This window comes from Planococcus citri, chromosome 5 (genome assembly GCF_950023065.1).
Source record: "Planococcus citri chromosome 5, ihPlaCitr1.1, whole genome shotgun sequence".
In the NCBI taxonomy this organism is placed as follows: domain Eukaryota; kingdom Metazoa; phylum Arthropoda; class Insecta; order Hemiptera; family Pseudococcidae; genus Planococcus; species Planococcus citri.
The window spans coordinates 28,010,137-28,028,621 of record NC_088681.1 but is presented as its reverse complement, the minus strand read 5'-3'; the positions used below and the strand labels follow the sequence as shown (position 1 = coordinate 28,028,621).

The window sequence follows — 18,485 nt, the reverse complement described above, 5'->3', positions numbered from 1 at the left end:
AAAATGATGTAAAAAGTGAAAAAACCTAACAAAAAATTGCCTGATCATAGGCACATTTTGTAACTCAACAATTTTTTTCGTGAGTTTTTCCCCTGAAAAATGATTTTAGTTTTGAAAATAAAATCCATTTGATAAATCTCCAATTTCTGAACATTTTTCTTATCAGTAGGGGATTCTTGAAAGTAAACGAATTCTTTCTTTTTTAATTTTACATAAATCTTCTTCAATCGATGGGTTTAGAAAAAATAAACACCCATAAAAAAGTAGAAAACAAATATGGAAAATTTTTCAATATTTAAACCCCATTTAACAGCATCGAATATCACCACAAATACACAACTAACTTTCACATTTCTTCTCCAATTTACATAACGTTCGCGTGTATTAACGTGACTTGGGCTATTCCAGCTCGAGCACCTGTCTTCTTAACCCTTTGGCAATAAATAACAGGGCGTTTGTTTGCTTTATTAAATAAGCAAAGAAAAAAATCGCATTCTAATTTAGCACAGCAACGAAGAAAACGACGACGACGACGACGACGATCAATCGTAACGAAATCAGTTCACAGGATAAATAAAGTAAACACATCGATATGGAAATCGAACACCCTACACAGTGCTCTGCAGTGTGATGGATCAGCTGATTTTTTTCTCTATGTGTACACAACTTGGTCAAATATTTGGCGAGAAATTGGCGAGAAGCGATCGAATAAAGCATTTTTTTTTTGTCGACTACATGTAGTATGTGTATAGGATCAACCTACACCGAAATATTGAGGTCGCAAATAATCGCATGGACCCCGTTCTGTAATCCCGTTAGCTATGGTTGTATTAGTAGAAGTGCACCGGGTGATTAATTCGTACTACTTTGAATTACAACATTTGGTTTTTAAAATAAACTACGACGCTTTCGACACATATTCGATCTATTTTATTTTTATCGTACTCCAGAGTGAAGTCTTTTGTTGAGTCATTTTTTTTTAGTCTGGCTCTGGCTGCTGCACAGAACGGAGTTCATTTTAAAAACTAATCTTGCAGCAAACGTGATAAACTGATAACGAGCACATGGGTAACTTAGTTAAAAGTATAGGTACTAATTACGAAAAAAATTAATAATTTATCCTATTACTGAGAAATTTCAACTTTTTTGTCCAGTATTACTCATTACTCGTTTTTACCGATGTTCTATCTGCTATACAACTACCAGATAAAAATTAAAAATGATCACGAGTTGAATGCATTATCAATCCTAATTGGGATTTCCCTTCGAAATTTATAATTACATTAATCAGATTCGATAAAATTTCACACCATTTTCATCTTTGAATGCCTGTACAGATATGGCCTTCTACAAAATGTACAGAATCATTATTCTATGAACCACAAATTGTATAGGCAGAAGTGCTACAAAGTATTTCAAATCAGGTTATCAATTATACAGCAATAATTTCGAGTAAGAAAAAACTTGTTAGATCGTGTTATTACCAACGAAATATGTAGTAACCATCATCATCGATGATTATTCACCGTTAAATTTATCAATACAAAAAAAACCTATGGTACCGAATCAAAGACGTGACGTAACGGCAATTCGAGAAAGAAAAAAACGTGATTTTGAACCGATCCAAGGGTGTAATTTGATAACCCTTTTTTTAATTTTTCAAACACACGTTTCGTTTCGATTGGAGAACGATGCGATTCAGGCGCAGAATTTTTATTAATTCATCGTACTACAGGGTGCAGAATTTACACGATGGAAGCTCGGCCGCCTATAATCATAAAGGTATATAGCAAAATAGCAACGCGATGTGGTAAATTAATGAGAAAGGGGAATATATAATACCAGGAAACAAAACGTTGCCTTATTTCAGAACGTTGCCACTTGCCACGTGCTGGAAAAATCGATATTTTTGCATTTATTCGATTTTAAAATGTATACTTCGTTGGTCGTTTCGTTTTCCTTTTCCATTCGTATATGAAATGGAAACCGACCAAGATCAAGTGGAACAGAAAATCCAGAAGAGTCGAATTATCTTACGCTCTAATCAGAGTCGCAAATTAACACGAGATTATCCCAAAACTAACAGGGTGTTCGTAAAAAATCGCGTGATTTTTTTTTGCAAATGATAACAAAAAAGGCTCAAACTGAAAGGTTATCAGAATTCATCAGTGAATTCATCTCGAACCGTGTTATCTTTGTAATGCGCCATCGTCGTGGTCATTTCCTCAAATTTCTAATGATTTTTCAAGGTTAATTAACTTTTTTCGATTAGCTGACCAGTCGTGTTGGCTGAGATAAAATTTCGATAAAAATTCGATCGGAATTTTCTCGTTTGAGTTATCAACCCGTAGAAATTTTAGAATTTCTCTTACTTCCGTAAATATAGTCGATGATGGTGAATTTTTTCACGACTGGAAATTTTAGGAATGTCTACCATTGGGACATTGGGACCATTACGATTACTTATTTTTTTCTCATTCAGAGATTAATTTTTGTTCTCACGATTTGTATCCAAAAGTCGATTGCTAACACTACTTGAAACACAGAGCTAGAGCCCCCAAAGTCCAAACTTCTGAAGAAAATGAATCTTGCTCAAATTTAAGCCTGGGTTTGATAAATTCTGATCTTCATTCCATGTCCAATGTCCTTTTGTAAGAGTATGAATCGTCATTCGCAAACCAATCGTAAGCTTCAAAGTTCAGCAGCACTGATTGGATCAGTTTTGTTTGTTTTATAAGAAACACACCAATCACAATCACACAAGTTTTTAAAACTTGCTTGAGGAACAAATCAGTGACTGGCAGTTTATTTTTCACGAGGTTGGAACGATTGATCAGCTGATCACGGCTGAAAAAGGCTCGCCATTTGATTGGCTGATACCTAATGAGTTACACAACATTTTCAATCATACCAAAGCTTTGAGGCGATTTGAATTGAAACAAAAGAGTTGAAACTTCCATCGTTGTATTTTTGAGCTTTTTTTTTTCGATAAATCTTGAAAAATGTTTAAAACACGTTTGTTTTAAACACACTGAAAACGTGTTTTAAATTTAAACGACCTGGAATTTTCACGTTTAAAACCGAGTTTTCAACAAAAAATTTTTTTGCAGCACTAGTTTAGTTTTATCACTAGTATGTAAAGATATGAAATCTCCAGCACATGAATTATTCACATTCAGTTTTTTTTTTCAAGCTGACGCATTCAAATGACATCCTCACAACAGGAATTTCACAATCAACTCATAAAATTAGTTTCTCCGAACAATATCATTACAGAGCTAACTAATCATTTCGATAAGAAAATCGTAAAAATGCTCCATAGTCAATCCATTAGCTAATAACTCGATCGATTTGATTGCTGCATTTTCAAATTTATGCATCGCCTGCTCAACTTTTGCATCGATCCATAAACTAGTGGAATTTTGCAAACGAGAAAATTTGTAAAAAGAATCAAATTAGTTTTACATCATCGGGTTAAATTTAAAAAGATAACGAAATAAACGATATTCCTAATAGAATTATTTTATTAATCAGTGAAAGTATGATAAGATGGTCACGACTAAATGCAAACTAATTTTTTTTCCATCTCGTATCTAAACACATGAATATTGAATAGCTTCATTTTATAGGTACTCTATACAGAGCATTTCAAAACTCAAGCTCAAACCGTACTCAGAATCAGGGTTGAGAGAACGAACAGAGAACGAGAACGAAGAACAAAAGAACAGCTATTTTTTTCCTGAGAACGAACGAAAGAACGAACGTTTTGAAGCCTTTTTGAAAAGAACAGAGGACAAAAGAACGAACGAAGAATGATTTTTTTTGGAACAGAAGAACGAGAACCGTTCCCTTACTTAGTTTTGAATGGCGTTCTCGTTCTCCGACCTTTTTGTGTTTTTTGAGTGTACATCTGTCAAAAAAGTGTCTTGAACGTTGTTATAATTTATAAATGCTGAATTTTTTATCAAAGGCAAATCGATAATACCTATTTGACGTTCGTTTAATGATGCACTATGTAAAAAAAATTGCAATTGGAAGCATATGCACGTTTTATTTACCTTTTTTTAAAAAAAATTGTGTATTTTTTACCTTACATTGCATAAAAAAAACGTGGGAACGAACGACGGGAACGAGAACAAAGAACGAACATGTCAGAGGAGAACGATAACGGGAACGAAAGAACAAATTCCACAAACGATTGTGAGAACGAAGGAAAGATCATATGGTTCATTTGGCGTCAGGAACGTCGAGAACGGAGAACGGGAACAAAATTTTGTTGTTCTCTCAACCCTGCTCAGAATACACCATCAAATTGCTGAACAATTGACTTAAACGTATACGTAGAATGCGAAAAAACACACCAGCTAATCGCTAAAAATAATTCGCCATAGCGTATAAATGATTTCCTATTAAAACGTTCCGCTACGGTAATTCCAAGGCAAATATACACAAATAAAACCGGAAAAATACCCGAAGTACTTCCCTTTAATAAATTTCATCGACTAAAACGAATGGAATATAAAAAATTCGTACATAGATTAGTATTCAGTGCGATTGTAATGATTCTAGAAAGCCAGCCAAACTGCAAATTGAATTCAAACCGTAACGTATTTCGAAGCCGAACACTGAACAGCTGATCAAACAACATTACGAAGAGAAAACACGATTTTAGACTTTAGTGTAAATCACCTCGGGTATGGATAGATTGGAAGCGTCGTCCAAGTCGAGTTGGATAAACTAGAATTACGATGAAGTAATAGTACATTACATTACTAGATTAATAAAGTGGGTGATTATGAACGAGTGCAAAGTTACTGCGCGAGTCGAAGACGAGCGCTGTAACTTTGCAAGAGTTCATAATCACACACTTTATTAATCGCGTAGTGTAAGGTGCTTTACATAATAAACACTCGTAACCTCACCATTTTACACTTCTGTTGTTTAGATGCAAAAAATGTGCGTCTATGAGTGACCAAACTTCACCGGTTAAATTTGTTAAATTATGTCCAAACGTAACACGTACGTAATGGCGAGTTTCGCGGCGTTGCCACATAACACTAGGGATATAATACGCTCATTATGTACGTGTTTGACCCGACATTAGGTCGCTCATAATGACGTACATTTTGCATCTAGCGACAGAGGTGTAATGATGAGATTACGAGTGTGTATTACGTAAATTAATATTTGTCCACGTATAGTATTACACTTACCAATATGAGATAAATCGATGATAGGAATTTGGTTCTTGGTGAGTAAAGATTCTTCATTCGGATCCATTTTTTTCTTTCTGGAGAACTGTTGTTGTGGTGAAGTTGAGTGAGAAAAACCAAACACTACCGAACTACTATGTATTCACTAATGGTGACGGAGGGAGGGGAAAACGGCGGTAAAAAAAGGCACGGTTTTAATTAAGAAAAAAATGATACGATACACGAATGTGTATTAGAGAAAAAAGTGTTCCGAAAAAGTCTCAGCTAAAGCCATGATGGTCATATTAGCGACAGCGTCACTGATATTACACCGAGAAAGACGCGGTATGAAACATCCACTAAAGCGCGACGTTGGCATTGCACTAAAACGTCAAGTCGAACGGTAAAGTAAACGAGGAGAAGCGACGTTTATGTGGAGGCCAAAGCCGTTTAGTTCACCGGTTGCTTACCCCTTCCACGTGCCAATTTCTAGTCTACAAATCAAGCTATCATAATCACACGTACATATGCACACAGACGGCGATACAATACTAACACAATAAAACGAATTACAGTTTTGAAAAATCTTTTCAGCTTCGTTTTACTATTATTGAACCATTACTATTATTACTATAGTTTAGTTTATACTAATCTACTACACTATTACTACAATAAGCAGGATGCAGGACGCCAGGAGGGGCTGAGGTGTCATTAAAGGACAAAGCCAAAGCTCCTCCAAAGGTAGACGACTGACACCGACGACAATGTATTTGCATCCTACCAACAAAAAAATTGTATTATTTTTAAGCCATTGCTTCAGACTGAACGTACATCAACGTTGATTATCGTGATTTTGTTCGGTTTATTCATCACGTGTTCTGCGTGACATACCGTCGATGAGAGAAACGATTCTCATAATTTGGATAATTTAACGCCGTTAATTAATTTCTAATTTCTATCATTAGATAAGACGAAGATATTACGACATGGTCAACACAGGCAGGCATTCACTTTGATAATTAGATTACTAAATGGATTACCATGCTAATCATGTAAAACAGAAAACACTATAAACATTCGTTACATAGGTAGGTACATATTGATATTCATCCCATCTTATAAAAAACTTGAATCGCAATAGAATGACACGATTTCTGAATACCTACCTTGAAGTTTTTGGCTGATCTGATGTGATGCTTCGAGTTCGAAAAGCTAAGGATTCTGCTTTTGAATTCTGATTCCTAGATATACAACTGATTAAGTATTTGACAGTATCCATCACTATATGGAAATCTAAAATAGATAGTCAACACTGTCAACAGTCTTGTATATTACAGATAGCTGGTGGTGTATCATTCACAGGATTCAAGAAGAGATCAACAAAACGAGAACCAAGGCATAAAGAATCATCAATTGTAACTGTCTAATTTAAGGAAACAATTGCCTAACGAGAGAAAGAATCAAACAGGCTTAGAAAATCATAATTACTCACAGTCAAATGCGTAAAAGTCCAAAAAGCGAAAGTAACCGAAAACGGTAGATCTGATCCTCTTTTATCCTTCGACTTCAAGTCAATGGACAGTGATTAAAATATAGCCTAATTGTGTCTAATTGCATCCAGTTTGTAACTTACACTTACCTCTTGAAAATCCTATTCGGGTAGTTAGGTTTGTAATGCTAATTGATACCTTTTGTTAAATCTATATACTTACTATAGGTAAAAGTACCTAATTAAACGGTATTATTGTACTTACATAGCCATTTTCAAGTCGATATATCAACATTTTATCTTTAGCAAGGAAGTAATTAGGCCTGTTCTGAATTGTTTTTGATTTTAGTTGAATGGATTATTTTAAAAAAAATAAAAGGCCAAATCTTATGACTTAATTTTTTAAAAGGAAAATAGAAGTGTCTTCATGTCTTTTTGTAATTACTCTGAAGCTGAACTAAGTATACGAAAGATGTTCAGTTTGAATCAATTTTTTCATTAGGATAATATTAATTTTCATCACTAAAAAATTTAAAAAAATTATTAAAAAAATACCCACTTACAGGTTTTTTCATCTTCCCTTAAAATTTGAAAAAATAATAACTTTTGTTATCGAATTTGATACGTATACTCGTACATTAGGTACCTATTTTATTTTTCATTATTGATCTTTCCAAACTTCAGAATCAATCTTCCCTAAAATTGTTATTTGTTTTTACGAATGATGGACTTAATTACTGAATACCGACCAACGTGGATATAATTACCAACACCTGTTTCTGATTACGCCCACTTTGACCCTTTTACTTTTTAATTACTCCTCACCTTAGTGAAGTTTTTTTTTTCATGAGGAGACAGCGATACACCAAATAATTGGAACCATTGGAGTCAATGTTCTTTCATGGATCGATGTGAATTTTTTTGTTTTTTTTTGTCGTTTTTTAGTTGAACATGAGCGATGTTATTCGCTGATCAAAATATTTCAACATGTTGGTGAGTAATACAACTCTGAACTTCTACGAGTACTTACAAAAAATGAAATTTTGGCCGAACATTCCATCATCGAAAAGGTAACTGAAATTCTTATTTTAATTTCATTTCACAAAGTTTTTCATCCAAACTCAAGTTTCTAGAATTTTCTTGATTTCTTCTCTCTATGTTCATTTCCATTAGGTATCATTTTATAGACACAGTGTATTCGATTAAGAATTTAAAAATATCAGTACATTAGGTACACGAAATTCTCTGCAGAGGTATTATGTCAATTAAGATTTTAATTCTTGGAATATTTCATTAAAATGTGTTTTTACTCGATGATCTGAAATTTGCTACTTTTATCACATCTTATCGAATTTGCACGATGTTACATGGTAGGTGGGAGCTGCAGGTATAGAGGTACAATTTTGAACCATACCCCAAAGTACTCCGTGCTGTAGTAGATATTTAATCGAAATTGTAATCGATAAAAGTTGCGATATTTTTGTATTAAAATAAAAATCTGATTTATTTTTACTCTCGTCGTGTTGTGGAAATACGCTGAGGAAACATTATTTATTGTGGGCGATAAAAACATTTGAATTTTTAAAAAATTTTACGCGGTTTGCGGTCAATGGTCTGAACAGAATGCACAAGTTTTTTGTTTTGAATCTGTAACTACGCGGTTCATTTGTATCTAGGTTCCTGATCCAATACATGTGTATAGTAACTTGCTTTTCTATTTTCAAATTATAATTCCGACGAATTGATCGTCCAGAACGCCAAACAGAGACACTCACATAGCTAGAGCTACGATACCTCGCATTAAATTTTTATTATCACATTTTAATCTACGATCTTTAGGTTAGGCCTATACGATCAACACAAAGTTGAATAACACAAGCTTTTCTCGACGTGACTTTCTCACCGATCATTGGCATATTGGCATTTTGTATTTCCAAGTAACAGAGACCCGAGAGGTCATTAACATGGCAAATACTACGCGACGATAATGTTCTTAAACTCATATGTAGGTATTCGCATACTATACTAAACTACACTACACTCCTCGTGTTCGTATCATAATACTCACCTATAACCAGGTACCTACCTATTAATCTGCGGCTGCAGATTTCCAATAAATGGCACCTATAGGTATATAGGGTATTCTTGATAAGCACGCCGGAGTAATGACTCGCAATGAACCATCGATTAAGTACACGAGGAATATAAAAATTGGACATACAAACAAAACATTTTTTTTTATTTTCGATTTCTAAAAGACTCTGCATCTCGAAACCTATTTCTTTGTTTCATCAAGCAGTCGTCCTTGAATCGAGTTCTGTCAGGGTTAAAACCCTTGGTTCTTTTACCTGTACGTTACATTGTGTTGGTGAAAATGTTATATAGGTAGTTGAATTCGATGTAGGTTGGTAATGGGAAGAAATCGGTTTTAACCTTTTAAAAAATGGTGGTTTCCAGAAAAAAAACATAATTTTTTAAAGTACCTAACTACTAACGTTATCACAACAAACGTGCTGTAATGCATTCTTGATTTATACCTATAAGTAACTATACGTAATATTACGTAGATATCTGTAGGTAAATACCTACGTCACGATTGCGTTTTCATTTAGTCATCAATCTTGTCGAGTAGGTAATTTGTAGAAATTTTCGATAATTGATTGGTATTACGAATCGGTTTTTAAAAACAATGATATCATAGGTGTCATTCAAACTCAATATTGTACTTATTATGAATCGTGGATTCGTATTTCACACGAAAACGGGTACGTTTTGAAGCTATACAGATAAGACGAGGTCATTCAAAGAAAAATACCCCGAATTTGGCTAATTTTAGGAACCTACGTACTGGGTACTCGATGCTGGCAGTTGATAAAAAAAATATAGAAAATTCGTGGGAGGTACCATTTTTAAAACAACGACCAACATGATGAGGTCCTTGTACCTGCAAAAAGGAATGCTGATCAAGTGATACCATGTACAAGTACATTGTACATGAAACTTACTTACCTACTTATGCAGATAATAAACGATCACCTACCGCGTACAAACGACCACGAGTTCATTTTTACACCTTAATTTGAGTGAAAATTGTGCATTTTGTGAATAGAAATAGAAAATAACAGGTTGGTATCCGATGGTAAGGTGTTACATGTTTTTCTACCAAGGTATTTCAACTTTAGATCTAGAATTCTAGATTTACACTTGGTACCTACGTATACCTACCTACGTTGGTGTAAATGTTTTTCATGGATTAGTTTAGTTCTATCTTTTTTTTTCAAGCTCGTGTGATATCTGATATGTTATTATTAGAAGGAAAAGTTTTGTTGAATATTCAATACATCATGCTGAGAGAATATCTTCTTTACAACTGTTCGCTACACACTTCCATTTTGTTTAAAAAGCGAACAAGAAACACTTTTTTTCAATCACTTTTTGTAACAAAATAAACTCACGAAGCCCGAAGGAAAAATCTACTTGCTGGACAACTTCGAGAAATCAAATCATTATGTTACTTTTCAGTTTTCAAATGATTTAAATATAATTTTACTTAGGTACCTATTTTGTTGGAAAAAAAAACAACAAAAAAAAACTAACGACTTTAATAGGTGATATTTTCATAAATAAATTCATCAAAGTATGAAATGGAAGGAAAAATGCGAATGGCATGTCCGGACAATTTTGTGAAAAAAGTCAAGTAGATGGAAGGAGGAAGGGTGGAGGCAATGCAGCATAAGCTATGCAATAATTTGCCGATCTTTATGGGAAAATAACTATTGAAAAAAAATGGAACTAAAATATTATGAAATTTTATAAAAATGCAGAGCACGAGTGAATTGGTCACACCTTTAAAAAATAATAGGTTCGGTCCCCTTTACCATTTTTTGAAATTCTGAATGAGGTTTCATTTCTTGTAGCTAGAAATAAATACATATGTACGCCTAATTTGAAGTTTATTACTCTACAAGTTTTCCTAACAGTGTAACAGTAAACGACATGTTCACTTTTTATGTTCACTTGCTTGCCTATCCATTGATTTTAAGGCGGATTGAAAAAATTAAAATCTGATCTACAACAAGTTTGCATGTTCGTGAAATACCTACATGGACACCAAGGTGGATCGCAAAAAAAAATGTTGGAGGATTTTGACCAAATTCAGTTAGGACCTTCATCTTGAGTTGAAAATCACTCAAAAAAATCGATATCTACAAGATATCACAAGAAATAATTTCAAAACAGAAAATCATAAACCTGCAAAAACCGAAAAGAACTCATCAAAAAGCTTTCATAAATTATTCAGTACCTACTCCATTAAAAATCTGGAAAAATTCCTGAAATTATAAAAAAATCATTCGAAATTTCATACCTATAAATGGTTTGCTTTATTCAAAATTGGAAAATATTTAAAACGGGTTTCGGAAATTCCTTCCTCTCCTCTGCCACCCCTTCTTCATCTCAAGAAAAGGAATTTTTGCATTTTTCAAAGATTTCGAATAATGCATCATTGCTAGGCTTACAGTCTATCCTGATAAAACTGAGAGCCGGAAAAAAGATTTACAGATGGCTGGGTTTGAGTTAAAAGTACTGATAGATGAAATCACCAACGTATTTTTTTCTAAATTTTTCTACGTATCAATTAGCCTGCTAAAAATTTTTTTCTCCTAATCCAGAAGTTGCTTAGAATCCATTTTAAGTAATACCACGAGTAATACGTATTATCTACCTACAAACCTATAGTGTAAATTTCAGATTTTAAGTAGGAGAATTTGCCCCAGTCAAAAATTTTACGTTAGGCTATACCAATGGAAATACTGAGTAGAATTTAATAATAGACTTAGGTGAATTAAGTAGTTTGTGTTTCGTTTGAAGTACATACCTATCTACTTATTTTGTAAAAATTTTTGTCTAGCTATTCGAACTTCGAAGGCGTGAGTCATTTTTTAGAAACTTGCAATTAGATAAGCACTTCTCATGAAAAATGTGTAGGCCTATCATGCATCTGGATGTAATGTTGTCCTTGTCGAGATGAATCCAAAAATACCCATTCCTCAAATTTGAATTTACGTTTCCTACTACTCGATGAATACAAAGCTAGCACAATAATAAATGGTAGTTCTCTGAATTGTCACATGCGCGCTGGCATCAGGATTCCAGTGTCTATTAAACTACAAATTAAACTGAACAAAAACAGTAAAAACATAACCTTGTACTATGCGAACGTTTATTTTAACGCGCAAATTTTTTCTACCACCTATAACATCATGAAAGTTTTACAATTTATTAATAATGTTTTCGCGAAACATCCCCTAGCATGTAATACAGTTAGTAGTGCTGTGATAATGGCAACCGGCGATGCCATCATACAAAAAATGACCCAAACAGAGAATGAGAAGCTCCAATGGGAAAGAACAGGTAACTAATTACCTTCACTTTCATTTTCAATTTTGCCATCGTTTTTTTTGAATCATGTTTTTCTCTTTGCAGAAAAAATGGGATTTGTTGGCGGCATGTTGGGACCTATACAGTTCTTCATTTATAAAAATTTGGACAAACTATTTCCCAGAACAGATAACAAGACGGTGTTTAGAAAAATCATCGTTGATCAGAGCTTATCCGCACCCATTTTCATATGTGCCTTCTTTTTCCTTTGCAATTTATGGGAAAAGAAACCGGAACAGAGTTTCGATGAAATAAAAGATAAATTCATAGACGTTTATAAGGTACCAGCCTTTTAAAATACTCTGCTCACTTGTACCTATGTATGTATAAAAGATATATATATTTGTGTAAAATGAATCTCTATGATAGAATACCTACGTAAATGTTGAATATTTTTTCTAGGTGGATTTAATGATATGGCCAGCCGCTCAGTATGTCAATTTTACTTACGTACCGCCACAATTTAGAGTCATGTATGTGAGCGGTATTACTGTTGTTTACTCTGCTTTCTTATCTTACATGAAACATAAACATTAAACATCAGGTATGGTGCAAAAAAAAAAATAACAATCAAGAATATATATTAATGGTACAAAGTCCTATATGTATTTAAATTTACGTTTATTTTTTTCCTAATTTTATTTCACTTTCGTTTTGTTTAAGAGGATTGATTTTTGAGAAATGAAGTTCCAAGTTTCATTTTCGTGCCATGTCATACCATGTCAGTTTGATGAACTAATGCAAGATGCTTAATAGTAATTCAGATGTGATACCTTTAATTACCTATTTATATTTTCAAGAGAATGGAAATGTAAGAACGATTGAATTGTCTTTTTGGAGCTAGCGAGATGAAGCTGTGGCTATGAGTTGGTATTGTCGAGATATTACGATTATCGTCAAAGTCTTGAATCTCTATGTGGAATCGGGCCACTTTTTCTTATTTAAATCTACTTTGACCATTTTTATGATACATAGACCATATTGTATAGGCGAATGAGAGCGTCCGAAGAAGAAATCAACCCCTCTCCACCACTTTTATCGCTTTCTCAAATATTCAATTAAAAAAAAAAAAAAAAAAAAAAAAACGAACCTGAGGACGTATGGCAGTGAAGATGTAGGCTGGAGACGAGGAGGCAAGAAATTTTATACTTATGTATTTTTCAAGTTACAACTTCTATTGTTACATACCTATTCGGAAAAGTTCTTACATATGCAAGCACCTACAATATGACCTATGTTTTGTCAAAATTGGAGAAGTAGATTTTAAATTGAAAATATAAAACTATTTTTGAGGAAAAGTTGCCTTACTCAGGAACCACTCAAGGTAGAAGTCTGAAATTTTGATGATCTAATTAAGTATCTCGATAGAACCTACATACCTTCTCGCATCCCAAGTTTCGTTTTTCCACTCGCTAGCTCTAAACGGCAATTTCATCTCACCATTTTTATTCTTAATTATGTTCTTGAATAAATTTACTGTTTTGTTATTGAATAAAGTTTTATTTCTTTTGTTACCTCCTAGATGAGGAAATTTGATTTAATTTTTTTTTCTTTTTCAATAAAATGCTGCAAGAAAATCTACTTCGTAAAAAAAAAAAAAAAAAAAAAAAATGCTCTTAGAACATTTAAACAAGACAAGAATCAGTTACCTAATGTATTTCATATTTGTAATTTGCAAAGCTTACCTAGTTGGTGTATTTCAGCAAACTTGAATAATTGGAATTTATCCAACATATCACCGAGAGAATGGCAGAACTTCAAATTTGGATACATCCGGGTATCGCGACCGCCAAACTAATAAAATGAAAAATGTTGTTTATGTTGAATGTGTTGCCTATCCTTAGAATTGATGGAACAAATTATGTTTCCAAACATGACGAATTATTCAACGTATGTTTTTAATTATGGGATGATATAAGTTAGAGTGAATAGTACATACTACATACATCAAAAAATGAGCAGAATTTTTTTTTTGTCCAACTTGGAAATTAGGGAGGCTGTGAATAGATTTAGAGAAGAAAAAAAATCCGAAAAGAAAGTGGCCTAATTATGAGATAAATATTCCCATTGAAAAAAATTAATAAATTAAATGGCCTTATTTTATCCGAGCTGGCTGAATCGTAATAATTATTAATTAATATTCTGTACTTACCTATATTTTGAATTTTATGAACCCATTACAAAAAAAAAAAAATCAAAAATAATTTAAAAATAATTTTTAGTCAATCATTTTAAATTGAATTAAATTAATATTTTTATTAATTTCTGATTAATCTTAATAAGTATAGTATTGAAATTTGCAGAGTAAAAAAGCAAAATTGTTCTTATTCATTTTTTTTTTTTTTTTTTTTTTTTAAATTGAATTGTGTTACTAACTTAATTTATGTCAATTGTAACTACTATAGGTAGCTTTTATGAACCTTTGAGCACATGGTTTGTGTACTCTTCTGTGATGTGGGCCTGTAGGCAAAATCGAAAGAAATTTTGCTCCTAGAATTTTAGTACTTGTTTTTTCTGGTGGGGTTAGATGAATTATTATGCCTACACTGCAATATCGAAAAATATAATGAGTACATATCTATACACCATTTAAATCTTAATTTTAACGAGAAGATGGCTGATTTTTTATTACATATTATGGAGCTGTTCAATGTTTCATTAACAATAAACATTTTTTTAAACGCCCATTACAATAAAACCCATTCCAGCTCCAGCATCATAGGTACCTAATGCACGATTCCTTCCTTATTTATGAAAATTACCTCCTCTCAAACGTGTAATTTAAATATTTCCATAAATAATTGGCCATAGAAGAGTCTCAAAGAGCATTGAACGTCGAGTGAAACCCACGTCGGAGTCTGTCTCATCTCATGCACACAGACCTGAGTACACTCATCAATGTTATGAGCGCGCATCACCTGCATACCACACGCTGCGATCATACTCCACGCGGCGTATATGGATTCCTTACTTGGAAACTGGTCATGCTGAAAAATACGCCTTTCTGATTGGCTGTAGCGACTGCTCCGCTGTTATCAGTCACAGTCAGTCAGATTATTAAGAATTTCATATTATTTTTTTCGGATTCCGCGTAATTATAACAATAATCAGAATAATAAGTACAATAATGATTGAAATTTGGAAGATTTATCTTATATGGCTCATTCATTTGAAAGAGTTTTCTTATCAATCGAACAAAATAACAAAAACCATTTGCCGCAAACGGCTAAAGTTTCAGCACTTTCAGCATCAAATTCTTAATTCTAGAATTTGATAATGAATTGGGCGAATGTGTGCTACGTTCTAACATCAAAATCTATGCACGATATCGAAGTTTGGGTAAATGCATTTAGTGAATCAATCAATACAAACGCAATGGAATAAGTGAGATTGAGATTCACTGTTCAGTATTCACATCCTAAAGCAACTCGTAAAATTAAAATATGGTCAGTCTACTTGCTTACTACATTTATACCAAAGTTGATAAATATGAAAATAAACGAGGTCTGTAAAAGAAATAAGAATGCTTCTTGTATTAGCTAGAATTATTCGTATATGTATATCGATTGAGAATTGAGATTAATGATTGATTTATCGAGCCGCCGAAATCGTATAATTACGTTGTGTTTGCACTCTTTTCAAAAAAAAAAAAACATCCTCTATTTGCCAATGTTTATATTCTAGATTTTTAGATGACACATTTTGATTTTTCATCGATTTTCATTTTTTGGAATTAGGAAAAAAACATGAATTATTTGCATTTTACACTTCACAAAAATGCGACTGCGAGATGATAAATTGATAACGTGCAAACTGCTAAGTGCTTAGAAAACGCCCACTGGCATTTTGGCCAATCATAGGGCTGTATTTCTTAGCATGACCAGTTTCCAAGTAAGGAATCCATATACGCCTCCACGCGTGTTCAAACCAAAAGCAAAACAGTAAAACGTTAGTACGATGTGAAAGAAGCTAAACGTGAATTTCAACGCGCAATTTTCGCTCACCAAAAACATGAAGTACTTAAAATTTATCAATAAATTTTTCGCGAAACATTTACTAGCATGTAATACGGTCAGTAGTGCTGTGATAATGACCACCGGCGATATAATCGTTCAAAAAATAACTCGACCAGAAGAGCATCAATGGGATAGAACATGTGAGTTTGCGTGTATTTTTATCACTATGTACTTAGTTTCGTGATAGCATTTTTTTTGATAATAATTTTTTTGCTCTTTATTGGTGCAGATAAAATGGGTTTCGTCGGTGCGACGATGGGACCTTTGGAGCATTTCTTTTATAAAAATTTGGATATTGTGTTCCCAAAGACTGATAAGAGGACTGTGTTTAAAAAAATTTTCGCCGATCAAACTATAGCTGCGCCTTTTTTCATATGTTCGTTCTTCTTCCTATGTAATGTTTGGGAAAAGAAACCGAAAGAGAGTATCGACGAAATAAAAGCTAAATTTTTGGACGTTTATAAGGTACCTACCTACCTGCTTTTTAAATATTATTTTTACTTGTAGAGATTTGCATCTATATCGAATTACTATGACGATGGAATATTCAATATATTTTTTTTCTAGGTGGATTTATTAGTATGGCCGGCCGCTCAATATATCAATTTTTTGTATCTACCGCCACAATATAGAGTCCTGTATGTGAGTGGTATAAGTGTTATTTACACTGCCTTCTTATCTTATATTAAACATCAGGTATGGTGTACTATATAAATTAAGAATAGGTGTAATAATGATGCAATGGTCTTTTTTATTTCGTTTTTGTTGTGTTTGACAGGGATTAATTTTTGAAAAATGAAGTTCGAAATGTTTCATTTTTCAAACTATACCATATCAGTTGCATCGACCAGTAAGTAGGTGTTTACGTTTACGATGATGGACAATAATTTAAATGTGATATTTTTCCATATCCATTCCAAATTTACTTAATAAATTTACTGTTTTGTTGTTTCGTATTTTATTTATTTAAGAAATCTGAATAAGATATATTTACTCTTTTTTTTTTTTTTTTTTTTTTTTATAAAATACTTTGGTAAAAAATGAATTTATGATTGGTTCAGATTTAGAATACCCGTAAAAATCAAGATACGTTTCTTATTTAAAATAGGTGCATATATTAGGTAGTCTACTCATTGCATATTTGTGTAGCTTGGATACCTTGATCTGTATGACTTTGTTAATTTTTTATTAGTATACTTCACTCAACTTTACCTGGAATACAGCCAACCTAAGTACAGATCATTTAGTTGGGTACCTACCTATATTAATTCGTAGTAAGGAAGCACGAGAATACTACAAAAGGTTTCACTAAATGACAATAATTCATCTAAATTATGTCGGTACCTTACTTGACTTCGGTAGGAACCAAGTTATTAACTATCGCATGTTAATGCATTCTTCTGTCTTATCAGATGTCTAGACAAATACGCATCTTTATACGGTATAGGTTTAGTTTCCAACTTTCTATGAGTATACTTTGATAGTTAGGAAGATATACCTAGTAAGTAGAAGTACATAAGTACCTTTAGTACTGCTTATTTATTCACTACTTATGGGGAATTGTGGACGGAGATCTTCGACATAATAATCTAAAGCTTCGCATTATTATTCTTCCAGCAAATAACTTGTTGATTGATAGTTATTATATCTACTTATACTTATGAATTTACACTGCAGTTTACAGGTGTGAAATGTGAATGCCTATGCTCGATTATTTTTTCAATCAACTTGTGCCTAGACGAACCTATCTATTTTCATTCCTATCTAAGTTGTGAAATTTAATGAATGTTGCAAACTTATAATTGCTGGAGATAATTACGTAGGTAACTACAGGTACTGGTACGTAGACATTATTACAGTGAATCAAGAAAAGTGTGATAAGACATGTGGATTATTATCAGAGTGTGGGAAAGTTGGCTCAATTATTTGATTTTACTCTTGCTAAGATCGTGTTGATATATTTGCCTGTAATCTCCAGACTCCAGGATGCAGATAAAGAATTAAGTGTGTACATAATATTCCGCATGAAAAAATTGACATTTTAAAATTCTGCAGCAAATTTGTCTTCAATTTTCATAGGAACCTACTTAGAATTTTGAAAACTGCGATAGGTAGATGTGAAATGTGAAATGGACAGATGGACACCATAGTAAAAGGTCAAAGCTGAAGTTTTTTCTTTTGCCTCCAAACTTTTCTGCACACTTTGAACCTCAAAACCTCTTCTTAATTTGTTATTTTTAAGCGTTGAAGCCAATCAAAAAAAAAAAAAAAAAAAAAATGCAAAGAAAACTTTTATCAACTTTAAGTTTAAAACTATTGAACCGCGAAAAATATTTTTCTTTTATGTAC

The 18,485-nt window shown here is 32.9% G+C and overlaps 3 protein-coding genes across 4 annotated transcripts in view; 2 read left to right on the top strand and 1 right to left on the bottom strand.

Annotated features, from left to right (window-relative positions):
- Positions 1 to 5,612, bottom strand: part of LOC135847454 (uncharacterized) — a 63,373-nt gene extending 57,761 nt beyond the window's left edge. Inside the window, exon 1 of one of the 2 annotated variants that reach the window (XM_065366984.1) lies at positions 5,214 to 5,612. In XM_065366984.1, the coding sequence (XP_065223056.1) occupies positions 5,214 to 5,280 (67 nt within the window). In that variant the 5' untranslated portion in view covers positions 5,281 to 5,612. The remainder of the gene's footprint in view (positions 1 to 5,213) is intronic. The other variant, XM_065366985.1, reaches the window with a different exon arrangement.
- A 6,241-nt stretch (positions 5,613 to 11,853) lies between these two features.
- On the top strand, positions 11,854 to 13,651 carry LOC135847458 (mpv17-like protein 2). The gene is made up of 4 exons (XM_065366990.1): positions 11,854 to 12,093; positions 12,166 to 12,401; positions 12,523 to 12,664; positions 12,784 to 13,651. The coding sequence occupies exons 1-3, from the start codon at positions 11,943 to 11,945 to the stop codon at positions 12,655 to 12,657; spliced, it is 522 nt and encodes a 173-aa protein (XP_065223062.1). The 5' UTR covers positions 11,854 to 11,942; the 3' UTR covers positions 12,658 to 12,664; positions 12,784 to 13,651.
- A 2,394-nt stretch (positions 13,652 to 16,045) lies between these two features.
- On the top strand, positions 16,046 to 17,085 carry LOC135848274 (mpv17-like protein 2). The gene is made up of 4 exons (XM_065368154.1): positions 16,046 to 16,276; positions 16,366 to 16,601; positions 16,704 to 16,832; positions 16,915 to 17,085. Exons 1-4 carry the CDS (start codon positions 16,132 to 16,134, stop codon positions 16,933 to 16,935), a joined length of 531 nt encoding a protein of 176 aa, XP_065224226.1. The 5' UTR covers positions 16,046 to 16,131; the 3' UTR covers positions 16,936 to 17,085.
- Positions 17,086 to 18,485: the final 1,400 nt, after the last annotated feature.